We start from the raw sequence: 26,044 nt of genomic DNA, 5'->3' as shown, positions 1-26,044 counted from the left end.
TGCCTGATTCGTGTAATTTGAGAAACCAAAATTGGAATTAATATTTTATTAGTACGAGTCCCCTCTGGTCTTAACAACCCACGTACGAAATTCAGCATAAAATATTAATAATCATATATTTTTTATTTAAAACTCAAGTCGTAAAATGTTGCCGAAAGGCTCGACAAATAATTATAAATCGGTTCGAAGAATTTTTTTTCGCAGCCTTGAATTGAAATATTTCTTTTATAAGTTGAAAAATATAACAGTAAGCTGACAGGAGACCCTACCCCACGTACAGTATTTGGTTTGCATTCGAGATATGCGCTTTCTGTCGATATTGTTTATTTCCTACTAATCGTTACGTAATCTTACGTAATTTAAAACTGGCAATGCCGGTTTTGCGTATTTGCTTTTTCGTGTCGGAGCCAGGTTGGATCATTAGGTGTGGTTATAGTTAGACGATTGTTTACTTTTATCTCAGTTCCCAAATATTTTGACAAACAGGTTGGCACTAGTCTTTGGATATTGGCCCATTTGCAAAGGTTTTCATTCGATTTCGGTAGTGACTCACAAGGAGACTACCCGAGGTGGTAAGTAGACCTTCATGTAACTTGAAAATCCCTAAAAGGGTGGACAAGAATGGGCTTTCATTTTGCAATGGCAACCAAAAATGTTTTTCACAACTTAAAAACTGATTTTCTCTATGAAAATTAACATGGGAAAATCGAAGATTTTAAGGGTCCCCCCTAACCATATTTTTCAAAAAATTAAAAAAGGTTCATCAATTAGATACATAATTCAGATCATATCTAAATCTGGTACATTTGGACCAATATACGTTAATTTTGGTAATTATAGTAAATATACATATATTGGGTAAATACGAGTAATCAGTTTTAAGTTGTGAAAAACATTTTTGGTTGCCATGGCAAAATGAAAGCCCATTCTTGTCCACCCTTTTAGGGATTTTCAAGTTCCATGAAGGTCTACTTACCACCCGAGTTTGAACAAAATTTTAGATAAACACCTCGGGTAGTCTCCTTGTCAGTGTTTTGACTCGGGTTTCTTGGCCAAAATATTCTCTATTCGTGCGAAGATTCGTAATCGAATTAATATTAGATCAGAAACTGAAGTCAGCCTATTGAATCGTAGGGCTCCGATATTAAATAAATAAATTAAATATATATTTTTTTGGTAGATTCTACTGAAAATTAACCCCAAAACTTGGAAATCAGAGCTAAAAAAGTTCAAAATCAGCGCTAAAATTTGAATTCCAGGGGGAAATCATACGCTAAAATCTTAACGTCGATTTTGAAACCTTGAAGTTATGCTTTCAAAATTTATAGAGATTTAAAATTCCAAACGCAAAATAGACTGTCCCACCCTTCAATTAAATTTCCGCTCTTGACACCTAAAGGTCGTCATATTTTATCTTAATCATAGAACCAAATAATTTAGGGTGAGGGCCTACGAATGTTTAGAAGCGTTTTCTGTCCCCAGATGAGGGAAAGATTTGACCAGAGCTAGGCTCAAATAAATGGTCTCTAACCAAATACCAGTCAAAATCTGCCGGAAACTTAATTAATTTTTTAATTAATAAGAAAATAAATAAAAGCTGTGACGTATTTAGAAGTAAATTTAAAATGTGCTGTGAAAAGATTTTAAGTTATTACATATATTTAACGGTATAAAACAAACCACATACACAAATTGTAAAAAAATATGGTTTTGAGTTGGTTCGCAAGTTTATTAAAATTTGATTTTAAAAATTCGAGAATACATATCATAGTTTTATCTCCATAAAAGAACTGTTCTATTAAAAACCAAACGCAAGGGTATAAAAATTAATGACATGAGTTTCCAGATTCACAAGGATTGGAAAATCTTAGTTCAATTTCAAATAGGTGAAGAATGCTCAAGTCCGAATTCAAGGTGAATAAAAAGCTTAGTCCCATCACACTGATCTTGACAAGTAGTTCACTGCAAATAGTTTAATTTAGCGTAAAAAGTGATCTCCGTCGGCTCCAGAACAAGCGAAGATTATCCATCCACTGACTATCTAACGCAAGAAGGACTTGCATCAACCTCGAGAAAAAGGTTTTTCAAAAGTGAGGTGGCTTTTTTTACAACAAACAGAAAATCCTTTATTTTTACAAAATATAAATAAAAAGTTGTGCATGAGCCAGCTTCTACAATATATTTTTTAATATCGCGCGTGCTCGCCTTTGTACCTTTAAAACTGCCATTACTTGCCATGAGATGGCGCGCTCTTAAAAGAAAACGCATTAAATTCGAGACTTTTTTTAAATTACTACCAGCGATAGATGTCCCTCTTTAGGTAGGTGGTCTGTGATTCACCTAATGGTGTCTCCAGGGTTTTAAAAGGGAGCGTTTGAGTCACCGAAAACATTTCTGAAAACAAAAAGTTTACAGATTTAAAAAAATGCTTTGTTATATAATTCACGGTTCTAAGCTTCAGGAAATAATAACGTTGTTAATTTTCCGGAGAAATAAAATGTGGAAAATTTTCCGCAAATCGGAAAAATAAAAACTTGAAACATAAATTACCTTTTAAGGGTTTTTAATGTTTTCAACTTTTTATCGATATAAAATGTCTAATAACAGTAAACATTAATAGTGTTATATTGTTAATCAGTTTAAAGCTAGTCTAGAGGTTTATTTTTACTTTTAGATTCGAAAAAATTAGGCGAAAATGCCGCTTTATTTAAATTTACAAACAATATTAGACTAATCATGGAATGAAAACTTTTTTATTTTTTTCGGAAAAATTAGGAAATAATTAATTTTTTTTAAAAGTTCTGTTTTAAACTATTCTCGTATTGAACTCTTAAATTTGAAGTTTTGAACTATAACGTTGGAGGCGCGATTAAGTTAGTTGCTACCATGTATCTAAGCCCCTTCATTTAGTAGATGCTTCAGCATCTATCTGTATTCATTATTGATGTCAATAAAAACCAAATATGGACTATAACGGTAAAAGTAAGTGTTAAGAGCTTTTGACTCGCGTGGCATGAAGGGCTTTCCACCACCCTCCTACGCATTGTCACCCGGCCACCTGATTAAAGGCATTATAAAGTCGCAAAATGACTTGGGCCTAAGGTGCTGCCTTGGGTATTAGCCTAACTGATTATTATTTATTTATTTATTTAAATGCAGTTTAATTACGTGAAAAGGTAGAAAGTTAAAAATAAAAAGGGGTGAAAAGAGACTAAACCCTAAAAATTTTCAAGTTATGATAAACTGACGAAATATATGTGTTCGAAACTTAGACCAAAGTAATCTTCGAGTCAAAAACCAATTAAAATGGAATTAAAATTGGCTGAAGACGATATATTCAAACTCTCTTGTGGATTTCTAAACTACTTATAAAAATCTTACGCTATGGTATAAGTTTCCTTGTTAACCCCCAATAAAATTTCATACCCTGCTGAACCCCCAGAAGTTTCACATAGCCTGACCCCTTGTCGACTCTTAGCCGTGTTCAATGTACTAGAGTTTGAACCTTTTTTCGAACGACAAAGTCAGCAGCCCGCAATTTCACTTAAAACTAATTGCAACCTAGAAGTTTTTTCCCGCTAGGGGAAAAAGGTATCGCGTTTTTCCCCCGGTTTTAGATGCCAGCGAAGGGTGTGGAGTAAAACCATCTGGGTCAAGGGTGTTACCGTAAAAAACACTTAACCTTGAAGACGCATTTTCTCGCCGTCAGTATAGTTCTAGGCTGACGCAAAAAGGGAAATTTCTCGATTTTATTTCTCTTTCCATCCCACACTGTCAACGTCAGTTCTATACCAGTAGGCTTAAATGATTCCTAACCATTCTTCCAACCTCATCTTTGATTTCCCTCCAACGCGAACTTGAACGCTTTCCGAAGTGTCTGACTCGGTGACTGTCGGATCTCATTTTCGTTCAGAAAGAACCAGTAATGATAAACCGATATTTTGATCTGATAAATTCTGTTTTAAACAATGGCACAGTTTCTCAATTGATTCGCGTGATATCCTTTGTGTTCACTGGATCTTTTCGAGGCGAGAGACCACCGGTGTTTGATTACCGCACGCGCTAGGCTTATACTTCCAGACAAAGATAGGGTTGAGAAAGACCGGGTTTTCTATTTCCGTGAGATGAGGCGGAAAAATATTGTTTGGGACATCTCCTATTTTCCGTTTTGGGTATAAAAACGGACCGCTCAGCCACCATGGACACACACTTGGTTTTAGGTTGGTAGACGCACTTAGGAAACTCTACTTTTTGCGGATCCAGTCGACAATATGAAGTGTTTGGTGAGTTTAATAATTCAAAGAGATGTTTGTGCTTCGATTATCTATCTTAGCTTTAAATTGAATCTTGCCAGGAAAATCTTTACCAAATCCATTTCCAAATTCTTAAATACTCGCTATCCTTAGATCATCCTATCGATGGGCTTGGTGTGTGGCATGGCCGCCCAGCTTTCCCCTTTGGCCAACCAGTACGGTTTCCTGCCGCAGAGGAGCAACCAAGACGCTGCGCTGTCGTACGTGGCCGTCAACCACCCAGTTCTAGTCCGCCAAGAGCCCATCTACGTCCACGAGCAAGTTCCTCAACTGGAAGTCGTTTCCCATCGCGGTTCCTTCGCCCACTACGTCCACCCGCGCAACTACCAAACCTTCCAAGCTTCCCTCCAGTCCTCCGCAATCCCCACCAGCAACATTGTCGCTTTAACCCGCGGAGGCAACGCTTACGTGAACCAACCGCTAGTGGCCGTTCAGAGAACCGAAAGCCGAATTGACATCCCAGGCGGAATCCAGGGTGGTCTCCAAGGACAAGTCGGACAACAAGGAGGTCCTCAAGGTGGTCTCTTAGAACTTCAACAAGGTAGCCCACTCGGACCTCAAGTCAGGTTGTCGGGCCTCACTGGACCCGGATCACCCAGGCTGAACTTCAACTCCGCCCAGCGTGGACCAAACTCGAACCAACAGAGGGAAGGAAACCCAGCCACTCGCGGTCTCAACTTCACCAAATCCGACCAATTACCCAGACGATCTTAAGTAAGCGGCCATCGAAATTACCTAAAACTGCCCACGATATCCACCCGAACGTTAAGTTTATGTCGCAGCGCGTTGACTGTTCCTTTCCTTCGCTTTGGTCCAAAATCAGCTTAGATTCGATTGCATCTCTGTTTAATGTAAATTATTTTAAAAACTGTTTTCCTCAAAATGAAATTTCCGCTCTCGTTCTTTCCGATTATTTGTAAAATGTTTTACAAGTGAAATTTTTAATAATAAAGATTCAAATTTGTAAAATGTATTTGAGATTTCAATAACTATTCGTCAAAAGATTGAAGTTATACACTCCTAAAGATAAAAGTTTAAATAGTCATTCGTTTTTCCATGTCAACCAAAAATGTTTTTCACAACTCAAGTTTAAACTTTCTCTACGTAAAATAGCCATTGTCCAAAATTAAAAAATTAAAATTTTGGCAAAACAATTGGGTAAAATTGATAAAATTGGGTAAAATCAATAACATTTCTGTCAAATCGTAAGGGTATACAATCCGTGATTTTATCATGCATGTTTAAATTTGATTTGTGAAAAACATTTTTGGTTGGCATGGCAAAACGACAGGCCATTGAAACTTTTCCCTTTAGGAGCTTTCAAGGTCTACTTAACCCCCGATCTTGAACAAAATCGGGGAGAAACACCTCGGGATGTCTCCTTGTTGTAGCGATTCTAATGCGAATTTACTTTTAGTAAGTAATATCAGAAATGTTTAGTAAGGTGAAAATCTCGGGTACATAATAACATTAGCAGTAGATCAAGATGGTTATTCTCTCGTGGAAGATATACTTTTGATACCAAAAAAACTCTTAGTATGAACTACGTTCACGTTTTCGAAGGTATAAATATGAAATATTTGTGGATCGCCTGAGGGGCGCAATAGCGGTGGATTTTCGTCTCCGTAAAATATGAACCGCTCCTTTCTCGTTACAGTCAAGATTAAAAAAATATATATCTAAAAAAACGCAACCTTTTTTTTGCGATACTTTTTTCCGAAAGGGTTTTGGCCATTGAATTTGACTTGATCTCAGAACATGTCACAGATAAAAATCAAACACTTTTTTATTGAAACAATTTTCTTTCTCTTGCGGGGTGTGGTGCGCTGTTTAAAATAATGCTATTTCTCATTTTCTTTTCTGTCGATATGGTTTTTTTTTAACTTAAGGGTGTATCGCGTAGTTTTAAAAATTCACTTAGAATCTCAGTCAAGGATCGACCCACGTAGATTTTACCTATTTTCTGGGTTTTGACAGAACCGTTCGATAATAGGTAGATTAAATTTAACTACATCCGTGGCAAGGTTAAATATGTCACTAATAATATCGGGGTAAACGTTATTATATTGTAATTTATAGTTTTGAAGTTCGTTGGAAGGGAGATTTTATTATATATGGGAGCAATTAAGCTTTTGTCAAGATGACACGCGATATCGTTTACCGTGCAGACCCTTTAATTGCCTATTATTTGAATAGTTAAATGGGCTTATGGTATTTATTAGAATCGATTTTAAAAGTGTGGCCTTCGAGGAAATATCTTTTCCGATAATAATTAAACTAGTAGAGATACTTGTACTCCATATCGTTGACTTGAAAAGTCACCTGCAGTGACCAAGTTACGGTTCAAACCGTCTAATGGTTTTCAATCAAACGTTGAGATAATCAGTTAGTTTTAGGGTTTTTTCTCCCGAGCTCTTCGGTTTCCCCTTCCATAAAAACTTGTTGAGGTTAACGGTAATAGTTAGTGTAGGGAGCTGTTGGCTCACGTGGCTTGAAGGGCTTGCCACCACCCTCCTACGCATTGTAGCCCGCCCACCTGAATTAATGGCTACAAAAGTCACTGGATGACTTAGGCCTAAGGTGTTGCCTTGGGTATTAGCCTAGCTCATAATAATAATAATAATCATTATTATTATTATTATAGATTTCTCTTGTAAATTCTCCCAAAATTCAATCCCAAATTGTATCCGATTCGTTATTCCAAAAAACTGTTACATTTCATCGCACCACATTCAGTTAGCCGAACAGTTATCTGCTTTCTAAATATATATATATATATATATATATATATATAATCTTGTGAAAAGCAAATCAAATTAAACAGTAATAAAAATTTCGATCTGAATTTAATCGGGGGGATATGTAAAATCAATAACTGTGACGCATCTGAAATTTGCTCACAAACTGTATTTAGGCTTCCAATGAATTCAAATTAATTTCGGGTTTAAACTATCTGGTTTATTGTCATTCGCTTCAGGCCCGGACTGCCAGATCGACTGTTCGGCGATCACTGGGGGCCCCGGGGTCAAGGGAGTTCCAAATTGCTTATAATAAAATTTTCATAAAGGTCCTATAGACGCGTTTGACGTTTCAAAGTAATGTGCGCTGTTAACATTATTTGTTGTCCTATAAATAAGCATTTAGATTTTTATTCCATACCTACACACCGCCGGTAAGGGGCCCCCTCTTCAGTCTCTAGCCGAGCGCCCCCAAAGGAGCTAGTCCGGGCCTGATTCGCTTAATTGACACATTTGCATACTCCAATTGATGCTTCAAAATATGTTAATATAGTAATTTTCTTAAACCATTTCATAGGTAAAATATGTTTAATAAATAACAAAATATCCATATGGAGTTTAATTTCCACATTTTACACCACGGTTTGACGCGAGGAACGCCCCCAATCAATCCTAGATGTGCACTGCTCTCCTAAGAAATATATTATAAACTTCTGATATGATCAATTTCATATTCAATAATTGAATGGGATTTAAATCAAGGATAACTTAGAATAGTTTACGTAAAGTGCCCTAAAACGTAATTAAAATAAGTGGAAGTTAAATCAGATCTCGAATTTCATTTAGAGTGATCAAACAAATGCATTTCGAACTTGTGGATCACGAATTCGACCATTTGTAACACGAATTCGAACAAATGATTTTCAAATAGTTGTAACATGAATTCGAAAAAAGGATATTCAAATAGTTGTAACATGAATTCGAAAAAATGATTTTCGAATATTTGTAACACGAATTCGAACAGTTGATTTTTGAACCTTTGTAACAGAATTCGAACAAATGATTTTCAAATATTTGAACACGAATTCGAAGAAATGATTTTCGAACATCGTAACAAGAACTCGAACAAATGATTTTCGAATATTTGTAACACGAATTCGAACATTTGTAACACGAATTCGAACAAATGGTTTTTGAACCTTTAATTTGTAACAGAATTCTAACAAATGATTTTCGAATATTTGTAAAATGAATTCGAACAAATGATTTTTGAACATTTGTAACACGAATTCGAACAAATGGTTTTTGAACCTTTGTAACAGAATTCTAACAAATGATTTTCGAATAGTTGTAAAATGAATTCATACAAATGATTTGTGAACATTTGTAACAAGAACTCGAACAAATGATTTTCGAACATTGTAACACGAATTCGAACAAATGATTTTTGAATATTTATAACACGAATTCGAAGAAATGATTTTCGAACATCGTAACAAGAAATCGAACAAATGATTTTCGAATATTTGTAACACGAATTCGAACAAATGGTTTTTGAACCTTTGTAACAGAATTCGTACAAATGATTTTTGAACCTTTGTAACAGAATTCTAACAAATGATTTTCGAATAGTTGTAAAATGAATTCGAACAAATGATTTTTGAACATTTGTAACAGAATTCGAACAAATGATTTTTGAACGTTTGTAACAGAATTCGAGCAAATTATTTTCGAACATTGTAACAAGAACTCGAAGAAATTATTTTCGAATATTTGTAACACGAATTCGAACAAATGGTTTTTGAACCTTTGTAACAGAATTCTAACAAATAGTTTTTGAATAGTTGTAAAATGAATTCGAACAAATGATTTTTGAACCTTTGTAACAGAATTCGAACAAATGATTTTTGAACGTTTGTAACAGAATTCGTACAAATGATTTTTGAACCATTGTAACAGAATTCAAACAAATGATTTTCGAATAGTTGTAAAATGAATTCATATAAATGATTTTTGAACATTTGTAACAAGAACTCGAACAAATGATTTTCGAACATTGTAACACGAATTCGAAGAAATGATTTTTGAACCTTTGTAACAGAATTCGAACAAATGATTTTCGAATATTTGTAACACGAATTCGAAGAAATGATTTTCGAACATCGTAACAAGAACTCGAACAAATGATTTTCGAATATTTGTAACACGAATTCGAACAAATGGTTTTTGAACCTTTGTAACAGAATTCTAACAAATGGTTTTTGAATAGTTGTAAAATGAATTCGAACAAATGATTTTTGAACATTTGTAACACGAACTCCAAACAATGATTTTCGAATATTTGTAACACGAATTCGAAGAAATGATTTTCGAACATCGTAACAAGAACTTGAACAAATGATTTTCGAATATTTGTAACACGAATTCGAAGAAATGATTTTCGAACATCGTAATAAGAAATCGAACAAATTATTTTCGAATATTTGTAACACGAATTCGAAGAAATGATTTTCGAACATCGTAACAAGAACTCGAACAAATGATTTTCGAATATTTGTAACACGAATTCGAACAAATGATTTTTGAACCTTTGTAACAGAATTCGAACAAATGATTTTTGAACCTTTGTAACAGAATTCGTACAAATGATTTTTGAACCTTTGTAACAGAATTCGAACAAATGATTTTCGAATAGTTGTAAAATGAATTCATACAAATGATTTTTGAACATTTGTAACAAGAACTCGAACAAATGATTTTCGAATATTTGTAACACGAATTTGAAGAAATGATTTTCGAACATTGTAACATGAACTCGAACAAATGATTTTCGAATATTTATAACACGAAATAGAAGAAATGATTTTTGAACTTTTGTAACACGAACTCCTCCAAACATTACCGAATCGGGAAATGAGCTATTTCTGCTAAGGCGAATGAGATTAATTTTATGCAAAAGGTCGAAAAGAGAGTAAGTGGGCTTTGAATGAAAGTAGTCGGGGATGATAAAGTAGAGAAAGTTTGATAGGCGTGGTGTTTGATTACTTTCACTGCTTGAACGTAAAACGGCTCATTCCCAGACGTATGCAATATTTTACGGGTTATCTTTTTTACACAGTGCTCCGACTTGAAAACCGGTGAAATGGAAAGTATACTCGAATTTCTTACGCCAAAGTTACCGAGCCACCACGCTCCCTTGTAGGCTGACTTACGACTCTTGTTAACTGTGGATGTCCGATTCATCGGCTACCACGAATATGAAGTCTACATATGCAATAGGTGCTTCAATAAATACCGCTCTCTCTCGTTCTTCCCACCCCTACGCGCATGCGTGCGAGTCACTGAATAAAATAATGACGTGTTATGTCAGTTTGATTTGTAAGGCTAAAGTTGATAGCGCGCGTGCATTTTTGGTCTTACAGGTGGCGCGTGAGAAATTGAATGAGCCCTTCTATATTGAAATATTAAGTAGCGCGCGCATCAAATTTCACGCTTTTACGAGGATGTACTGGTTTTTTGTATTACTACATCTAGGCAAATCCCTTGAACAGTTTTTATTTAAGTGTCTATTAGTCTTCGTACTGCAAGCAAATACGGTCACCTCGTCACGCGTATTTTAACAAACTATAAAAGTTCATAAGTAAAGGACACCAAAAATGACCTAACTTAACGTAGGGTTACATCATTTCATTCGGTTGTTGGTACACCTTGTTTGGTTGTAGTTGCTAAGCGCCGTCGTCTTAAATGGACCACACCCTTCGATAAGAAAGAGTTAAGCCCAAAATTCCGAGTGACCTTCGTTTCTGGTCTGGTTTAATGGTCTCCCTGACATTGGCCTTGGAACTTCGCGTCTTGTATAATAGGATAGGACGCCGTGCCAAATATATAACTTCTTAAGTAAAAAAGTAAAAAAGATGAACTGTTTCGCTGGCTGAGATAATGTAACAGGAGTTGGCTCTTTGGGTGAGCGGATACGCCTCCGGCTAAACACTTTCCCCTCCTGCATCTTAAGTCCATCGATGTATGAAAAAGAATTATCTCCCGTAGCTTGCCATCATCTTTTGAAATAAATGGTTCCCCCTCGGCTCGAGACTCCCCGATGTCCTCCCGGTTCATCCTTTTGCGGGACACTTTCGCTTTCGGGGTATAAATAGCGGTGGATCTAGTCCATTATGGAACGAATCCTTACCTAGTTCTTGACGAAGCGAGTCTATCCATTCTACATATCCCTAATCATGAAGTTTCTGGTAAGCTTTTTCATATAATATGGTCTTCATTCTGATTTTACACGTCAGTTTATAAGTTAATGTCATGATTTTTTGTTGAGTTTTCGCTCGGTTTATAATCAGGCTGTCAACTCAATTATTGATTGATAATTGATAATAATTGATTCGCATAGAGCTACTTTTCATTTACTCTTAAATTGTCAGTTTAATAAAAACTTTAAAAAGATGTACGCTAAAATAATTTTGAAAATGTTCAGCATTACTGGTTCAATTTTATTTTAATAAATTCGCAAATAATTTAGCTGTAGGGCAAATTTTAAAGCAATTCAAAAGAGTCATCCACTAATAGGAAGTCAATAGTAAATTATGCGTGAAATATAATAATTCAATATGACAGCTATGGTTGAAAAACGACTGGAGCTATAGACTTATCTAGCGTTAAAGTTAAAATTATTCTTTCGATCCGTGACGTTCGCTGTAGTAGCCTTGTTTTAATTATAACGGATATTCCGATTTGACGTTCGAAGCGAAAACCTCTTGGATTTGACCTTTTAAAGCTATATAGAATGCTGTAACGCCAACTTAAAGAGAAAAAGTCTCAAGGATTGCCTCGCGGGCTTTTCCCGTTGTTCTCAAGCGCGGCAAGGTCGACCGAAGAAATTCCATCTTATAGTATTCGGGAACTACATTTAATTTGTACTTTTACAACATTTTATTACCGTATGACAAATTTAGCGATAGAAAGAAGGTTATTTAGCATTAAGAAAGGAGTACAGTTTGCGCTGGTTAATTATCCAAGGCTTAATGATACTACTATTTGTTTCTGACAGATCGTCGCCGCTTTCTGCGTAGCCGCCTGCGCCGCTACTAGCTTGGTGCAACCCGCTCTGGTTCAACCTTCAGTCTACTACCCATCGTCGCAAGTAGCGTACGCCAGTGGCTACGCCGCGTATCCAGCCTACAGCTACCAACAAGTAGCCAGTCCAGTCGTCGTCCAAAAACCAGGCATCAAGTACGTCACCGGAGTCTCTCCAGTTTCGTCAGTCTACTACAGCCCATACAGCTCTTATTATTACCCATCCGTGGCTTACAATCCGTCCGTGGCTTACAACCCAAACGTGGCCGCTTACAACCCTTATTTGATCTACGGCGGTGGCAAGCAAGTCGTCCAAGTCCCGGTTCAAGGAGGACAACAGGAAGACCAAGCCAAACCGGAAAAACCATCCAGGGTTCAACAGTCCAAGGAGTCTTACCATTATTAATAATAATGTAAAACCGATCGCTCTGTCATTCTGAAATTCCGTGGTCATCTTGTCCCGATGTAGATTGTTATAGAAAAAATGTTGTTTATTTTTCAATAAAAAATTGTTCTTAATTTATTGTTCATTCCATTTAATAATAATAATAATAATATTCAGTTAGGTTAATACCCAAGGCACCACCTTAAGCCTAAGTCATCGAGCGACTTTTAAAGCCTTTAGTTCAGGTGGCTGGGTTACAATACGTAGGAGGGTGGTGGTAAGCCCTCCATGCCACGCGAGCCAACACTCACTATTACCGTTAACCTCTACAAGTTTTTATGGAACGTACAAATTTCTCGACTGTTTGGTTAAATTTGTACAAGAGTAAAATTTATTCTAAATCAATATTTATGTTTATATTTTTATGTATAAAATAAATATTTATAAAAAAATCAGGGATTATAATTTTGTAAGAATATGCTCGTTTCTCCAATTGTAGATCCAGAATTGAACAGTTAATTAGCTATAACCATAATTAGCGTAATAACATAAGGATGGCACTGTTCGATGTCGGTTAATAATAGTCTCTCGCGAAGTGATTGCGTAATCAGAAAACCATTACCAGGCTTAATATGGGAAAAAACGCCTTTAGGTCTAAGATCGACTTCAATTTTATTAGGGGTGCACCGATATGGGTACAGCCGATGTATCGGCTATTCGTGACCTATAATATCGGCCGATATATTGGCCGATATTAACAAAGTTATCTATCATAACAGAGACGGTTCAGTATACACTGTCATACCATTTAATTCTAGTTTTTCATGAAAAAAGTTTGCAAAAGCATACTGTGGTTTTTTATTTGTTTGCACTAAAAACCTTCTAAAAAAAGGTATGATCTAGCTTCTGAAGTCTAGCGTACGTGGCGCGGCCAATATAATATAATATTATCATTAGTTAGTTAATCAAGAATTTTCTTATTTTTAAATGTTTTTCTGAAATGTTTCTCTAATACTGGTATCGGCCAATATCGGCTTCGCTTAAGCCTATATTGACCGATACCGATATTACAAAAATAGGCCGATATATCGGTGCATCACTAAATTTTATATTCCATTCAATAAATGATCATTATTTAGCCAAAGTAAACCCTTTTTTTACGGTTGAAAGCGTTTCAACTTAAGTTAAGCCTTCGCTGATCATTGAAATAGGATGTAGTAAGTTATTTCTAGTAACCGTTCGAGGATGGGATGGAGCAGGGCTATTGACGAGATAGACTATCATTAAAAAATATAAAGTATCATACTTTTTATATATTATGTTACTTATGCTGTGACTTGCTGTCGGGTTTCGCGCCAAACGTATCTTGACTATTAAGTGCTAGAAGTAAAGTTTCTTGGCGTAAATATTAAATAAGAACAAGACACGAAATTTTCGCCCCTTTTCACTTTAAAGAGGGTATGAACTTCAAAGAATTTACCATTTCGTCCACCAGGCTGTACAGAAGCTAAGAGTTATTGGCGCTAGTTACGTTACTAACAAGTCTTAGCGCGTGCTAGCAGACGATTTTTAGATTTAGTTTTTACACTCGACTTAAAGAAAATTGAATGAAAAACGAATACAAATTCGTTAACTAGTAAAGAACTCAGTTTATGGTTTTAGTAATACTTTATTATAATCAATATAAAATTAATCTTACTTACACAATTACACACTAATGTTAGGAAATATATACCGAGTTAATGGTGAATTGACAATTGCCCGGAGGGCTTAAGCTTCGGGTGGACTTTCTTTGTCGGCTTCAGTCAACGTTTCCATTTGTTGGGATGGAGTGGCTTGCACTTTGTCCTTGTCCTGTTCCACCTCGCCTCCCGCCTCCTTTTCCTGGGTGGTTGGTACCTGATGGAATATAACGGGCTGGAAAGTGTAGAAGAGCCCGCGGTAAGGGTCGAAGATACCGTTGGCCTGCGGTTGGAAGGCCACGGTGTGGAAAGTCAGCGGTACGGTGGTCAAATTGGTGGTCAAAACGGAAGTGGCATTGTCAGTCGGCAATTCCGCGGCTTTAAGAATCTGGACTGCCGGAGCGGTGTGGACTACGTAGGTCACCGGTTTGGTCTGCAGGATGACGTTGGGGTACAGATGAGGCAAAGCCAGCCTCAGAACGGGTGGCAGGACGGTGGCGGAACATACCGTCACCAGCGTTAGAGTGGCGAGCTAGAAACGATCAACTTTATCACTCGGCTCGATGGCAGACATCCAAAAAATGCGTTCAACGCGGCGTACTTACCAGCAAAGTCTTCATATTGGAATGCCGGCTGATCTCGCGATGATTACGCTCTTAAGAATAATCGAGAGGCGATGCCAGTTGCAAGGACGTCTTTATATGTGCCGTCACGCCATCTTTAAGTATAAAATTTCAACCTAAATGTATTTTTTTTTTTCAATCTCTCATTTGAAACTGGGTGTTGCCGCAACGCGCCTTTTCCTGGAAGTACCCGGGGGAAGGAAATGCAAAGCAGGAGCGTGGAGAAAGGAATGGACTATTGGAAATTAATTATCGAAGTTTGTAAGGTAGTAGGGGCATTTGGAATTTCCCGACATAAATCTGGGTCAAGATCCGATCGCTTTTATTTTATACAGCCGTGTAAAATCAAAGATTAAATACTCTAGATTCTAATTCACTGCCTCGCAAGTGTTCAATAGCGTTTACCCACTTCCGGTTGGAACTCCGAAAATATTAGCTCCATAGTTACCATGGTAACCAACTATATATTGCGCCTTACGAATAATCACTGGAATCGAAACCTAAACAAAATCACCGGTTCCACAATTTGCATCGCCCGTCAGCAGGGTCGTAGCAAGGGCGGGGCGGACGGGGCGGCCACCCCAGGCGCCACCGTCATGTTAGGGTATAGGGGCACCAAAATATTATATGCAAAAAAATAAGCTTATATTAGGGGCGCCAAATTTTCACTCGCCCCGGGCGCCACTTTTTCTAGCTACGCCACTGCCCGTCAGCGCTCCTACCGAGGGAATCTCGAAATATTTATATCCAAATATAAAACACGTGGGTAAAAATGTCAAATGACCCGCATTCCGTCGTCTGCTCCGCTAATTTTAATAGGCTTTAGATTATTTAGTAATATTTGTCTTGGAATAAAAATGAAAGGATAATGATTTAATTAATTTAAATAGGAAGTTCGCTTTAATGTTTTCGCATATGTGATTATAACTTAAAAAATGCCTAGTCAAAATGGAAATAAAGGTGTAAGTTTTGACGACATTGACGAGCTAAGAACGCTAGGCCTAACGTCGTTCGCTAATATTGGGCACGTGTTTAGTATTTGGATAGAAATTTTTCCAATACTTGACACTACGGCGCTACAAGCGGCGCTGCCGTAAAAGCACCAAGCGCGCCATTTGGTTTCGGGTCCCGTAAATATTCGTCCAAGCTTACATCAACCGATGGAGGCAGATTTTTCGGAGGACACTTGTCGGAAGTGGGTAATGGCCTCATTACAAAACCGCCAAACGGAAAGCTCTCTGAATTCGAATCTATATTATCTTTGGTAAAATTAGGGTTCATCAGGCCCGGTGAGAGGGTACAAAAGTCACTCGATGACTTGGGTCTAAGTTGATACCTTGGGTATTAGCCTACAGTGTAGCTGTTTATTATTATTATTATTATTATTATTATAAACAGGGCCTGCGCACCCTGGAAAACCATTTTCCTAGATATCTCGAGAAATAACCCGCAATTATTGTACAGGCCTGCTATCGACCAGGCGCGTAGGAACGTTTTGGATTAATGGGGGTACAACTTGGATGCTAAATTTGGCGCCACCTCATCAGCATCCTTTTTGCACCCCTTCTAAAACAATTTGGTGCACTTTTCATACCAATTTGGCACCCCTTTCCAATTTCAAGGGGGGTACATTGTGCAAACTGGCCACCTCGGCGGATTAGGTAGCCTGCTGTGGGGCGGCCGGCCTCCGTATGAGGGCACGGCGGTCCTGTTTCCCGGCCTTTTGTAGTCACACCGGGATCTCCGGTGCCAGCTGTGCCGGGTTACTTGGGTTGCTGTGTGCCCATCGTTCCCCTTTAGGAGCTCTCTCCAAAGGGTTTGACTCCTTACCTACGTAGGTAGGGTGTCGGCTAGAGTTGCTACAGCATCCACTCTTACTCCCACTGCTGTTTGCGAAGTGGGAAATGGTCCCCCCATTGCTGCACCTTCTGCTGGGTTGAGTGACTTGCGTCAAAGGTGCGACCATCAGTAGTAGGGTACTACTACCCATGCTGGATTTGTCACCTGTCCGGGCTAGGTGGACGCTGGCGTAGGGCACTATGATGATAGACCTCCGATGGTATGGTCTCTGTTACTAGGTACACCGAGCTATAAATTCTGACACACTGTACCCCTGTACCCCCCGTTTCTACGCCACTGCTCTCGACGGCACTTGGTGTAGTGCAATAATGTTTTTGAAGAGGGAAGACATCATTTAAATAAACCTTCACCGTTTCAAAATAGCCAATACACCTCGGAGTCAATTTCCAACTAAAAGTCTGAATTTCGAAAGCACTGGCAACCTAGTAATGTGACACTCCTTTTAAATATAAAATTGTCGATTTCAGGGGTGCAAAGACCTTGGGCTCGTGCAGTTCTTAACGAAATTCTCGGAGTATATTAATTTAATTAAACATAATCAATGAGGAAGATTTAACACAGATTGAAGATAAATTAATTATATTCTAAATTGCTACGATACAACATTCGTTGTTCGTTTGAAAAGTATGACATCATTTTTAATTATTATTTATTTATTAATTAAGTAATTAATTATTTTTTGGTTTTATTGGGGCGTGTATCGCCCCGGTACAAATGATGTAAATTAATATTGTCCAAAGAACCACTAATTCCGAAGTAATTGGAGATCACAATTCTGATGCGAGGGGTCGTAGGGCTCGTGTCAGTTCCCGGGAAAGCTGAGTTGGTATTTTCCGTCGTCTCTTCATTTCCGCTTCCGCCAGTAGTGATTGCTACCCCACAAATGGCGATCTGTAAATCATTTTATTGAACATTTTATCATATTAATCGGAAAACTACCGATACTGATTTTATCAGATTGTTATCAATTAACCGGGTAAAACTACCGATACGGATTTTATCAGATTGTTATCAATTAATCGGGTAAAACTACCGATACGGATTTTATCAGATTGTTATCAATTAATCGGGTAAAACTACCGATACGGATTTTATCAGATTGTTATCAATTAATCGGGTAAAACTACCGATACGGATTTTATCAGATTGTTATCAATTAATCGGGTAAAACTACCGATACGGATTTTATCAGATTGTTATCAATTAACCGGGTAAAACTACCGATACGGATTTTATCAGATTGTTATCAATTAACCGGGTAAAACTACCGATACGGATTTTATCAGATTGTTATCAATTAACCGGGTAAAACTACCGATACGGATTTTATCAGATTGTTATCAATTAACCGGGTAAAACTACCGATACGGATTTTATCAGATTGTTATCAATTAACCGGATAAAACTACCGATACTGATTTTATCAGATTGTTATCAATTAACCGGGTAAGACTACCGATACGGATTTTATCAGATTGTTATCAATTAACCGGGTAAAACTACCCATACGGATTTTATCAGATTGTTATCAATTAACCGGGTAAAACTACCGATACGGATTTTATCAGATTGTTATCAATTAACCGGATAAAACTACCGATACTGATTTTATCAGATTGTTATCAATTAACCGGGTAAAACTACCGATACGGATTTTATCAGATTGTTATCAATTAACCGGGTAAAACTACCGATACGGATTTTATCAGATTGTTATCAATTAACCGGGTAAAACTACCGATACGGATTTTATCAGATTGTTATCAATTAACCGGGTAAAACTACCGATACGGATTTTATCAGATTGTTATCAATTAACCGGGTAAAACTACCGATACGGATTTTGTCAGATTGTTATCAATTAACCGGGTAAAACTACCGATACGGATTTTATCAGATTGTTATCAATTAACCGGATAAAACTACCGATACGGATTTTATCAGATTGTTATCAATTAACCGGGTAAAACTACCGATACGGATTTTATCAGATTGTTATCAATTAACCGGATAAAACTACCGATACGGATTTTATCAGATTGTTATCAATTAACCGGGTAAAACTACCGATACGGATTTTATCAGATTGTTATCAATTAACCGGGTAAAACTACCGATACGGATTTTATCAGATTGTTATCAATTAACCGGGTAAAACTACCGATACAGATTTTATCAGATTGTTATCAATTAACCGGGTAAAACTACCGATACTGATTTATCAGATTGTTATCAACTAACCGGGTAAAACTACCGATACGGCTTTTATCAGATTGTTATCAATTAACCGGGTAAAACTACCGATACGGATTTATCAGATTGTTATCAATTAATCGGGTAAGACTACCGATACGGATTTTATCAGATTGTTATCAATTAATCGGGTAAAACTACCGATACGGATTTTATCAGATTGCTATCAATTAATCGGGTAAAACTACCGATACGGATTTTATCAGATTGTTATCAATTAATCGGGTAAAACTACCGATACGGATTTTATCAGATTGTTATCAATTAATCGGGTAAAACTACCGATACGGATTTTATCAGATTGTTATCAATTAATCGGGTAAAACTACCGATACGGATTTTATCAGATTGTTATCAATTAATCGGGTAAAACTACCGATACGGATTTTATCAGATTGTTATCAATTAATCGGGTAAAACTACCGATACGGATTTTATCAGATTGTTATCAATTAATCGGGTAAAACTACCGATACGGATTTTATCAGATTGTTATCAATTAACCGGGTAAGACTACCGATACGGATTTTATCAGATTGTTATCAATTAATCGGGTAAAACTACCGATACGGATTTTATCAGATTGTTATAAATTAATCGGGTAAAACTACCGATACGGATTTTATCAGATTGTTATAAATTAATCGGGTAAAACTACCGATACGGATTTTATCAGATTGTTATAAATTAATCGGGTAAAACTACCGATATTGTTATCAATTAATCGGGTAAAACTACCGATACTGATTTTAGTTTATTTTTTTACGATTATTTATAAGACGATTTTTTCCGAAGACGTAGATGGTGCTTTCGTGATAGTTGAAAATCCTGAGCTATTTCATTGTTATATCGATAAAAATCGACTGGTAATCGGAAAAAATCGGTTTCAGAATCGGCTAAAATGACTATGTCGTCAAACAGTAAAATATATCTCACAATCAGGAATCCTATTTTCATCCTCGCATTATACGATCATTGCAAATATTCGTATTTCGTAACTAACTCGATAAAAACACCGCGTATACTTTGCATTTCAAACCGATTGGGCAATCATTTCGAACTTTAAACGCAAACACGATGCTACTTTTACGTATAAAGTCCTTGACGATCGGAAGAATGTACGTTATTATTTAAATTCGTCGACATTGCGAATTACTCGTTTCGTCGCTAACGGTGGTCAAGCGGCAGAAATTACCGCAGCTACCGTTTTCTAGATAATTTATTTCCTTCGGGAAGGAAAAAGATTTTGTCAAAAGAAACATTATGTAGAAATCTCGGGGAGTCAAGATGTGTCATTATGTCATTATGCCAGATTCATTTGTCGGTTGATGTCCCTTTTGGCTTTTCAAAAAAGGCTGCTTATATTTTTAGAACGAAGGTTTCTTACCGCCAGCGTATGTAGACCTACAATCCGTACTTGGAAAAAATGTTGTCTTGGCTTATATTGGGTAATTAACTATATGACAAACCTACTTTCGGGGGGAATTCTGGAATTTCAAACTTTCCAGAAAATGTAAAATGTACCAGGCGCTTCGCAATCATTCTCTTTTTTATGTCGCGCGCTGAAAGTTTCATTCTTTGCTTCTTTATATAAAACGAATGTCCTCAAGTTGAGAGTTACCATTTGCGACAGAAAGGACGACCGTGGCCTATTTGAGAGCTTGTTGTTTATTTAATTAAATATCTTTTAAATAAAAAGAAATTATCAAGGGGAATAGTTTTGGCGCTCGTCTTTCTAACTGAAAATTGCCGTTCTCGTAATCAGCCGGTTATCGGGACCGTCCGGAATCTCATTCAATTAATTGAGAAAAAATATTGAGAGAAGAGTTTGTCCTTCTGCCTCTGTAAGGACATCTTTATACTGGTGTCGTCATTTCGCCGATCGAACGGTATATAAGTTAGCGCGCTTTCTTCAATTATATTCGTGATTTGCCTCGAACACCGCAGTATTATTTTGGATTTCAATAACTACGCGATGGTGGCGAAATATACGACGGTAAGTCTCTCGCTCAATTTCTAAAAGTCCTAATTAAGAACCGATACATTTGTAATACTTTTCGAGAACATATCAGTAGCGTAGTCAAGTGGGATGTCAAATTACAAAGGGGTCGAAACGAGGGTGTACATTTTAAAAAATATGGGGGGGGGGTTAAACGGGGGTGTAAATTTAGACAAATATTGGGGAGGTCGAAACGAGGGTGTACATTTAGAAAAATAGTGGGGGGGGGTAGTGGAAACGAGGGTGTAAATTTAGAAAACTATTGGGGGGTCGAAACGAGGGTGTACATTTAGAAAATATTGGGGGGATCGAAACGAGGGTGTACAATTAGAAAAATATTGGGGGGATCGAAACGAGGGTGTACATTTAGAAAAAATTTGGGGGGGGGGTTAAACGAGGGTGTAAATTTAGACAAATATTGGGGGGTTCGAAACGAGGGAGTAAATTTAGTAAAATATTGGGGGGTCGAAACGAGGGTGTCAATTTTAGAAAACTATTGTTTAAATTAAAACAAAGTTCTACTTCAACATCATTATATTAATCAAGTTAATTTCCAACATTTCCATACAGATATGGCTGCTTATAATAAGCATCCACTGTCTAAGCGTAGTCCTAACGGCACCGTGTCTTCTGGACCACTACGAAGCCAAGCAATCCAGGAGCGTCCGAAGAGACGCAACCCACGCCACGCCAGATGACCATCCTCCAACCAAACCATCGCCGCAGCCAACGACGACCACGACGGAGTCTCCAATCAAGACGGCGGCCAAGAAGCTGGCCGATTCTTTCCACCAGATGTCGCGGAAGTTGAACGACACATTCTCGGCGACTGGCTTTCGCAGCGGGCGCAGCGGGATCCTGATGTTACCGAGTTCGAGCGACGACAGCGAGTTGAAAGAGATTCTGGGAATCCGGTTGCCACCCCCGATGGATCTCAACTCCTTCCGCGACAAATTCAAGAAATTCGTCGTGCCCACCGTGCCAACTCCTTCAATCTTCAAGCCCAAGCCAGAAATGCACACCTTCGGAGTATCTGGGCTCCTCTCCGATGGAAATTTGCACGACTTGGCGTCGGGATAGTGACGAAAGGCGTTTTCGGTTCCAAGAATATTGTCTATATGTTTCGCTTCCACGGAATTGTAAGCGTTAATTTATGTCAATTGCCGTTGTTAGGTTCGAGTCAAATCTACTAGTCGTCGTGGGAGGCGTTGCGAATCCCTTAATTTAATAAAAAGAGTATTTTCTATACTTGTTTTGGCTACTTTCGTAATTTACTTTATTCACTATTAAGGCTGTTTACAAGTCGCGAGAGAGCTTATGAGAGTCGTTGTTTCGGGGACGTCTCTCTACAATTTTTTTTTTGAGATACACACATCGGTGTCGACCCAAGGTCTTAGACACCATCGTCTCTCTAGAATAGTCTCGTTACTTAGATTTGGCGATGGCCGCCATTTTGGAAGCGCGTGACGTCACAGTGTCATTACTCTATGTAGGAATCGATCTCTCTGTTTGAAAAATATACGATAAACAAACTAGAAATTCGTTCTCTTTAGTCAAGTTATTTATATCTTGAGAACAGTTGAAGCTAAGAGCTGATTGATTTAGTTGATCTCATTTAAAAGCTTTAATATGGATTATGTTACAAACGCACATCTAGACGGCACCGACACAACGTTTCGAATCTCATAAGATTCTTTGTCATGGAAATTCTACACGCCATCTCTTAATTAATATTAACTATCCTTTATTAAGAAAATATTCAAATTAGCATTTATAATATAGAAATTAAATATAAATAAATAAATAATTATCATTTAGTCGTATTGTCATATTAGTTAGTTGAGAGTTTTTACTAGTTATGGAAAATTTTTCATTTTGAGCCGATTTAGTTAAGTAACCTTTATTTAAGCCTATTTTAGATAATTAAATGTTTTAATCCATCAGCTTTAAAATTAACTATTAGCATGGTACTTGTCACAACAAAGGGAAGCCTAAGCGGAAGTCATAGGTCACCGAGGTCACGCTGAGGTATGACGTCAAAGTACCATCTTCGTCTGCTCTTTCGTCTAGCTGCGCGTGTGTCAGATATTAATGAAACGCGCTAATTGGGCGTTTTAGTCATCATTTTAGCAAATTGGCCATTATTTATTAATAAATGAAAAGACCTCAATTAACAAATTCAAGTAAGTTATTGAAACAAATATCACAGTTTTTATCATATCTAAAATAATGACGTAACGTCTTACGTCAATAGCGAGCTAGAGGCTAAAACTGTCAACATTACGATAAAGATATTGGCTAAAAATATCAATTTGGACTTGTAATTCGAATCCTTTCAACTTCAAAGACGCAACCTATGGCTGGTACGCCTTGTTTCCCCCGAAACGCGTGTAAAAACTCAAGGAAACCTCGACCAGTTCTTGGCGGGTATATCTTCAATTTCCATCTAAACTACGAATAATTTAATAGAGTCGCGAAGAAGAATCTCTGTTATTTTTTTCTTACTTAATTTCTTCCATTCCGAACTACCACAAAAAAATACCGCGAAATCGTCATCATCGGGTGACCTCAACCAGTACTTGATCGGTGTCGAAATTTTAAGAAGAGCACCGCTCGAAACCTTTTCGATGCGTTTTATTTTTGTCGCCGCTCTTCGTCAAATTGATTGGCTCTTTTATATCGTGTTTATTTAAGCCCACTCTCGTGTCGGGTGACACCAAATTCTCAACGCCAACAGAAAGCGTCGATAAAGGAAGGAGGAACGAAAAAAGGACCCGCGGATTCTAACACGGATAAAGAGACTCCGATGGTATTCCGTAGAGCGACAATCAAGAACCAAAAAATGGTAAGAATCACCTACTCGTTTTCAATCTTTTACGAAGATGCTTTTTAAGAATTTTAGATTAGTTTTAGCGAGTAAAACGTTTATTCTATAAGCTTTATCATCAGGCCCGACTAGAGAGGGGGGAAGCGGGTACAAATTACCAGGGCCCGTGCATCCTCGGGGCCCGATTTGGAACCAACGAGGTATGCTTTTTTCCTAAAATGTACAGTTATCTGCAATAGTTACGGCTCTATTGGGGCCATAAATTAATATTCAAAGAAAGAAATGGTTATACTGAAAAGTGTTGATTCGCCAAGGGAATTATTTATTATTGGTCAACCGTCTGACAAATACTTTAAACAATATTCAACAGTGACAAAACTAGATTTCAAGTACTAACAAGGAGACGACCCGAGGTGATTTTCTCCGATTTTGTTTAAACTCAGGGGATGTTACTTGAAATTTCCCAAAAGAAAAAGTTTCGATGGGCTTTAGTTATGTCATGGCAACAAAAAATGTTTTTGATTACTTAAAATCTACTTTTCAATATGGAAATTAGCATGGAGAAATCGCAGATCTTAAGGGCCCCTCCTTTGAAAAAATTTTAAATATTAAAAAATAAATTATATAAAAAATATTTTTACATTGGGTAAATACGGGCTATTTTGGGTAAATGCGAGTACAATTTTTTTAACATAATTTATTTTTTAATATTTAAAATTTTGCAAAGGAGGGACTCTAAAATCTGCGATTTCTCCATGTTAATTTCCATAGGGAAAAGTAGATTTTAAGAAATGAATTTTTTTTTGGTTGCCATGGCAAAACTAAAGCCCGTCGAAACTTTTCCTTTTGGGAATTTTCAAGTTACATAAAAGTCTACTTATCCCCCGAATTTAAACAAAAGCTGTGGGGTGCTGTGTTTGTTGCTCCTAGCTAGCACTCTGTAGCTTTGGTCATGCCCAGGGAAAAACATTGGTCGGATGACCTAGTGAGACGTCACTCCGTAACTACGTAGAAAGCAATCTTATTTACTCATTTAAAATGACGAAATGTCAGTTTGTCGGAATGAAAGTACAAGCTCCATTTCCTTTATTCTTTAGAATTTTCGAGTTTTACGGGTGAATACATCACCCAATTTTAGCTCTCGAATATTGTTTGAAATAATTGGAGATAATCGAAGAGGTGACGGAAGAAGGACATTTGTTTTTCAAATAGTGATATCGGAGTTATCAGTTGGAAATACGAGTAGCGAACGCGGTAGTGGCGTGACGGATATTAGCATATCTCAGCGGGATGTTCGTCTTTCCGACCTCAGATATGGATTGTATAAAACGAATCTCGCGGAATTCAGAAACGCGAAAATAATCTCATCCGCGCGTAATTTACCAGAGCTGAAAAAATATAATATTCCATTCGACCCGCAGGTTCTTTGCGGATGCCTGTTATTTTGGGCGCTCTTGAACACTCTTTCTTGCCACGAAATCATGGATTCGACCAAACCCACGTCGACCTCGGACAATACGGTGATGACCGATGGTCAAGCAGCGGCTCCGCCTCGTAGGAGTCTCATCGGGGCGTACAACCCGCGCTTCAGGAGGCCCAAGACGACCACGACGACAAGTACCGAGGCACCCACCAAGGAACCGGCCGAACCACTCAATCAAACGTCGGCCGAACTTGGACCCAGAGGAAATAGCGGAATAGGACTGAGAGGATTGTCGTCAGATTTTGACCTGGAGGAAATGGCCAACGGTAAAAGGTAGATTGAGACGAATTGGCTTCTTAGATGGACTAGGATGACTGATGAGTGCTTGGCCACGAAACGGGACAACTGAAGATGTCTCTGTATTCCCTATCTAATCGAGCTCAAGAGACAAGCAAATTTAATTTCAAATTGGCCAAATTTAAGTATCAGTATTGGTCGTAACATTTTGAAAAATTAGTTGCTTTAAAGGATGTATATTATACGAACTTTTAGCTATTTTTTAAAATACTTTTACGTTCGCGCTACATTTGTCGAAATTTCGTGTAATTATTTTATAAGTTTATTGAAATAAAAAACGATTTCAATTCAGATATTTTCTTCAACTTAAACTCCAACATTGCGTGAAAATATAGTTCGTTGTTTGACCCAGACTTAGCGACGCGACGCCGGGAAACTCAAAGTTATATTTATCGTGAAATATGATCATTACCCCCTGACCGAGTTTAGACGAACGATTTTCGCCCTTTGAAAGTTAATACGACTTATAGTTTTATCAACTTCTTAGACAGTTTTAGTTTCT

General features: G+C 37.5%; 5 protein-coding genes and 1 long non-coding RNA gene across 6 annotated transcripts; 4 read left to right on the top strand and 2 right to left on the bottom strand.

Annotated features, from left to right (window-relative positions):
• Positions 1-4,218: 4,218 nt before the first annotated feature.
• LOC149925463 (uncharacterized) lies at positions 4,219-5,218 on the top strand. The gene is made up of 2 exons (XM_090161096.1): positions 4,219-4,283; positions 4,407-5,218. The coding sequence occupies exons 1-2, from the start codon at positions 4,272-4,274 to the stop codon at positions 5,025-5,027; spliced, it is 633 nt and encodes a 210-aa protein (XP_090017222.1). The 5' UTR covers positions 4,219-4,271; the 3' UTR covers positions 5,028-5,218.
• A 5,932-nt stretch (positions 5,219-11,150) lies between these two features.
• On the top strand, positions 11,151-12,592 carry LOC149925462 (uncharacterized). The gene is made up of 2 exons (XM_090161179.1): positions 11,151-11,298; positions 12,108-12,592. The coding sequence occupies exons 1-2, from the start codon at positions 11,287-11,289 to the stop codon at positions 12,537-12,539; spliced, it is 444 nt and encodes a 147-aa protein (XP_090017305.1). The 5' UTR covers positions 11,151-11,286; the 3' UTR covers positions 12,540-12,592.
• Positions 12,593-14,217: 1,625 nt separating this feature from the next.
• Positions 14,218-14,844, bottom strand: LOC149925461 (uncharacterized). Its single transcript, XM_090161218.1, has 2 exons — positions 14,806-14,844; positions 14,218-14,732 (listed from the first exon to the last, which is right to left on the bottom strand). The coding sequence occupies exons 1-2, from the start codon at positions 14,818-14,820 to the stop codon at positions 14,289-14,291; spliced, it is 459 nt and encodes a 152-aa protein (XP_090017344.1). The 5' UTR covers positions 14,821-14,844; the 3' UTR covers positions 14,218-14,288.
• Positions 14,845-17,245: 2,401 nt separating this feature from the next.
• Positions 17,246-19,965, bottom strand: LOC149925460 (uncharacterized). The gene is made up of 2 exons (XR_016476822.1): positions 19,873-19,965; positions 17,246-17,574 (listed from the first exon to the last, which is right to left on the bottom strand). It is a non-coding gene; the product is annotated as an uncharacterized LOC149925460 (long non-coding RNA).
• Positions 19,966-20,654: 689 nt separating this feature from the next.
• Positions 20,655-22,479, top strand: LOC149925459 (uncharacterized). Its single transcript, XM_090160564.1, has 2 exons — positions 20,655-20,932; positions 21,506-22,479. Exons 1-2 carry the CDS (start codon positions 20,912-20,914, stop codon positions 22,013-22,015), a joined length of 531 nt encoding a protein of 176 aa, XP_090016690.1. The 5' UTR covers positions 20,655-20,911; the 3' UTR covers positions 22,016-22,479.
• An 825-nt stretch (positions 22,480-23,304) lies between these two features.
• LOC149925458 (uncharacterized) lies at positions 23,305-25,805 on the top strand. Its single transcript, XM_090160294.1, has 2 exons — positions 23,305-23,780; positions 25,184-25,805. Exons 1-2 carry the CDS (start codon positions 23,742-23,744, stop codon positions 25,520-25,522), a joined length of 378 nt encoding a protein of 125 aa, XP_090016420.1. The 5' UTR covers positions 23,305-23,741; the 3' UTR covers positions 25,523-25,805.
• Positions 25,806-26,044: the final 239 nt, after the last annotated feature.

This window comes from Leiobunum rupestre, chromosome 10 (genome assembly GCF_980474605.1).
Source record: "Leiobunum rupestre chromosome 10, qqLeiRupe1.1.hap1, whole genome shotgun sequence".
NCBI classification, from domain to species: domain Eukaryota; kingdom Metazoa; phylum Arthropoda; class Arachnida; order Opiliones; family Sclerosomatidae; genus Leiobunum; species Leiobunum rupestre.
The sequence above is the reverse complement of the archived record's forward strand: the minus strand, read 5'-3'. Positions and strand labels throughout refer to the sequence as shown.

Excerpts from the sequence above, each read along its gene's own strand:
- LOC149925458 (XM_090160294.1), top strand. The coding sequence starts at position 23,742 with ATGGTATTCCGTAGAGCGACAATCAAGAACCAAAAAATG. Across the intron at positions 23,781-25,183 it reads CAATCAAGAACCAAAAAATG|GTTCTTTGCGGATGCCTGTT; the intron begins GTAAGAATCACC and ends TTCGACCCGCAG.
- LOC149925459 (XM_090160564.1), top strand. The coding sequence starts at position 20,912 with ATGGTGGCGAAATATACGACG. Across the intron at positions 20,933-21,505 it reads TGGTGGCGAAATATACGACG|ATATGGCTGCTTATAATAAG; the intron begins GTAAGTCTCTCG and ends ATTTCCATACAG.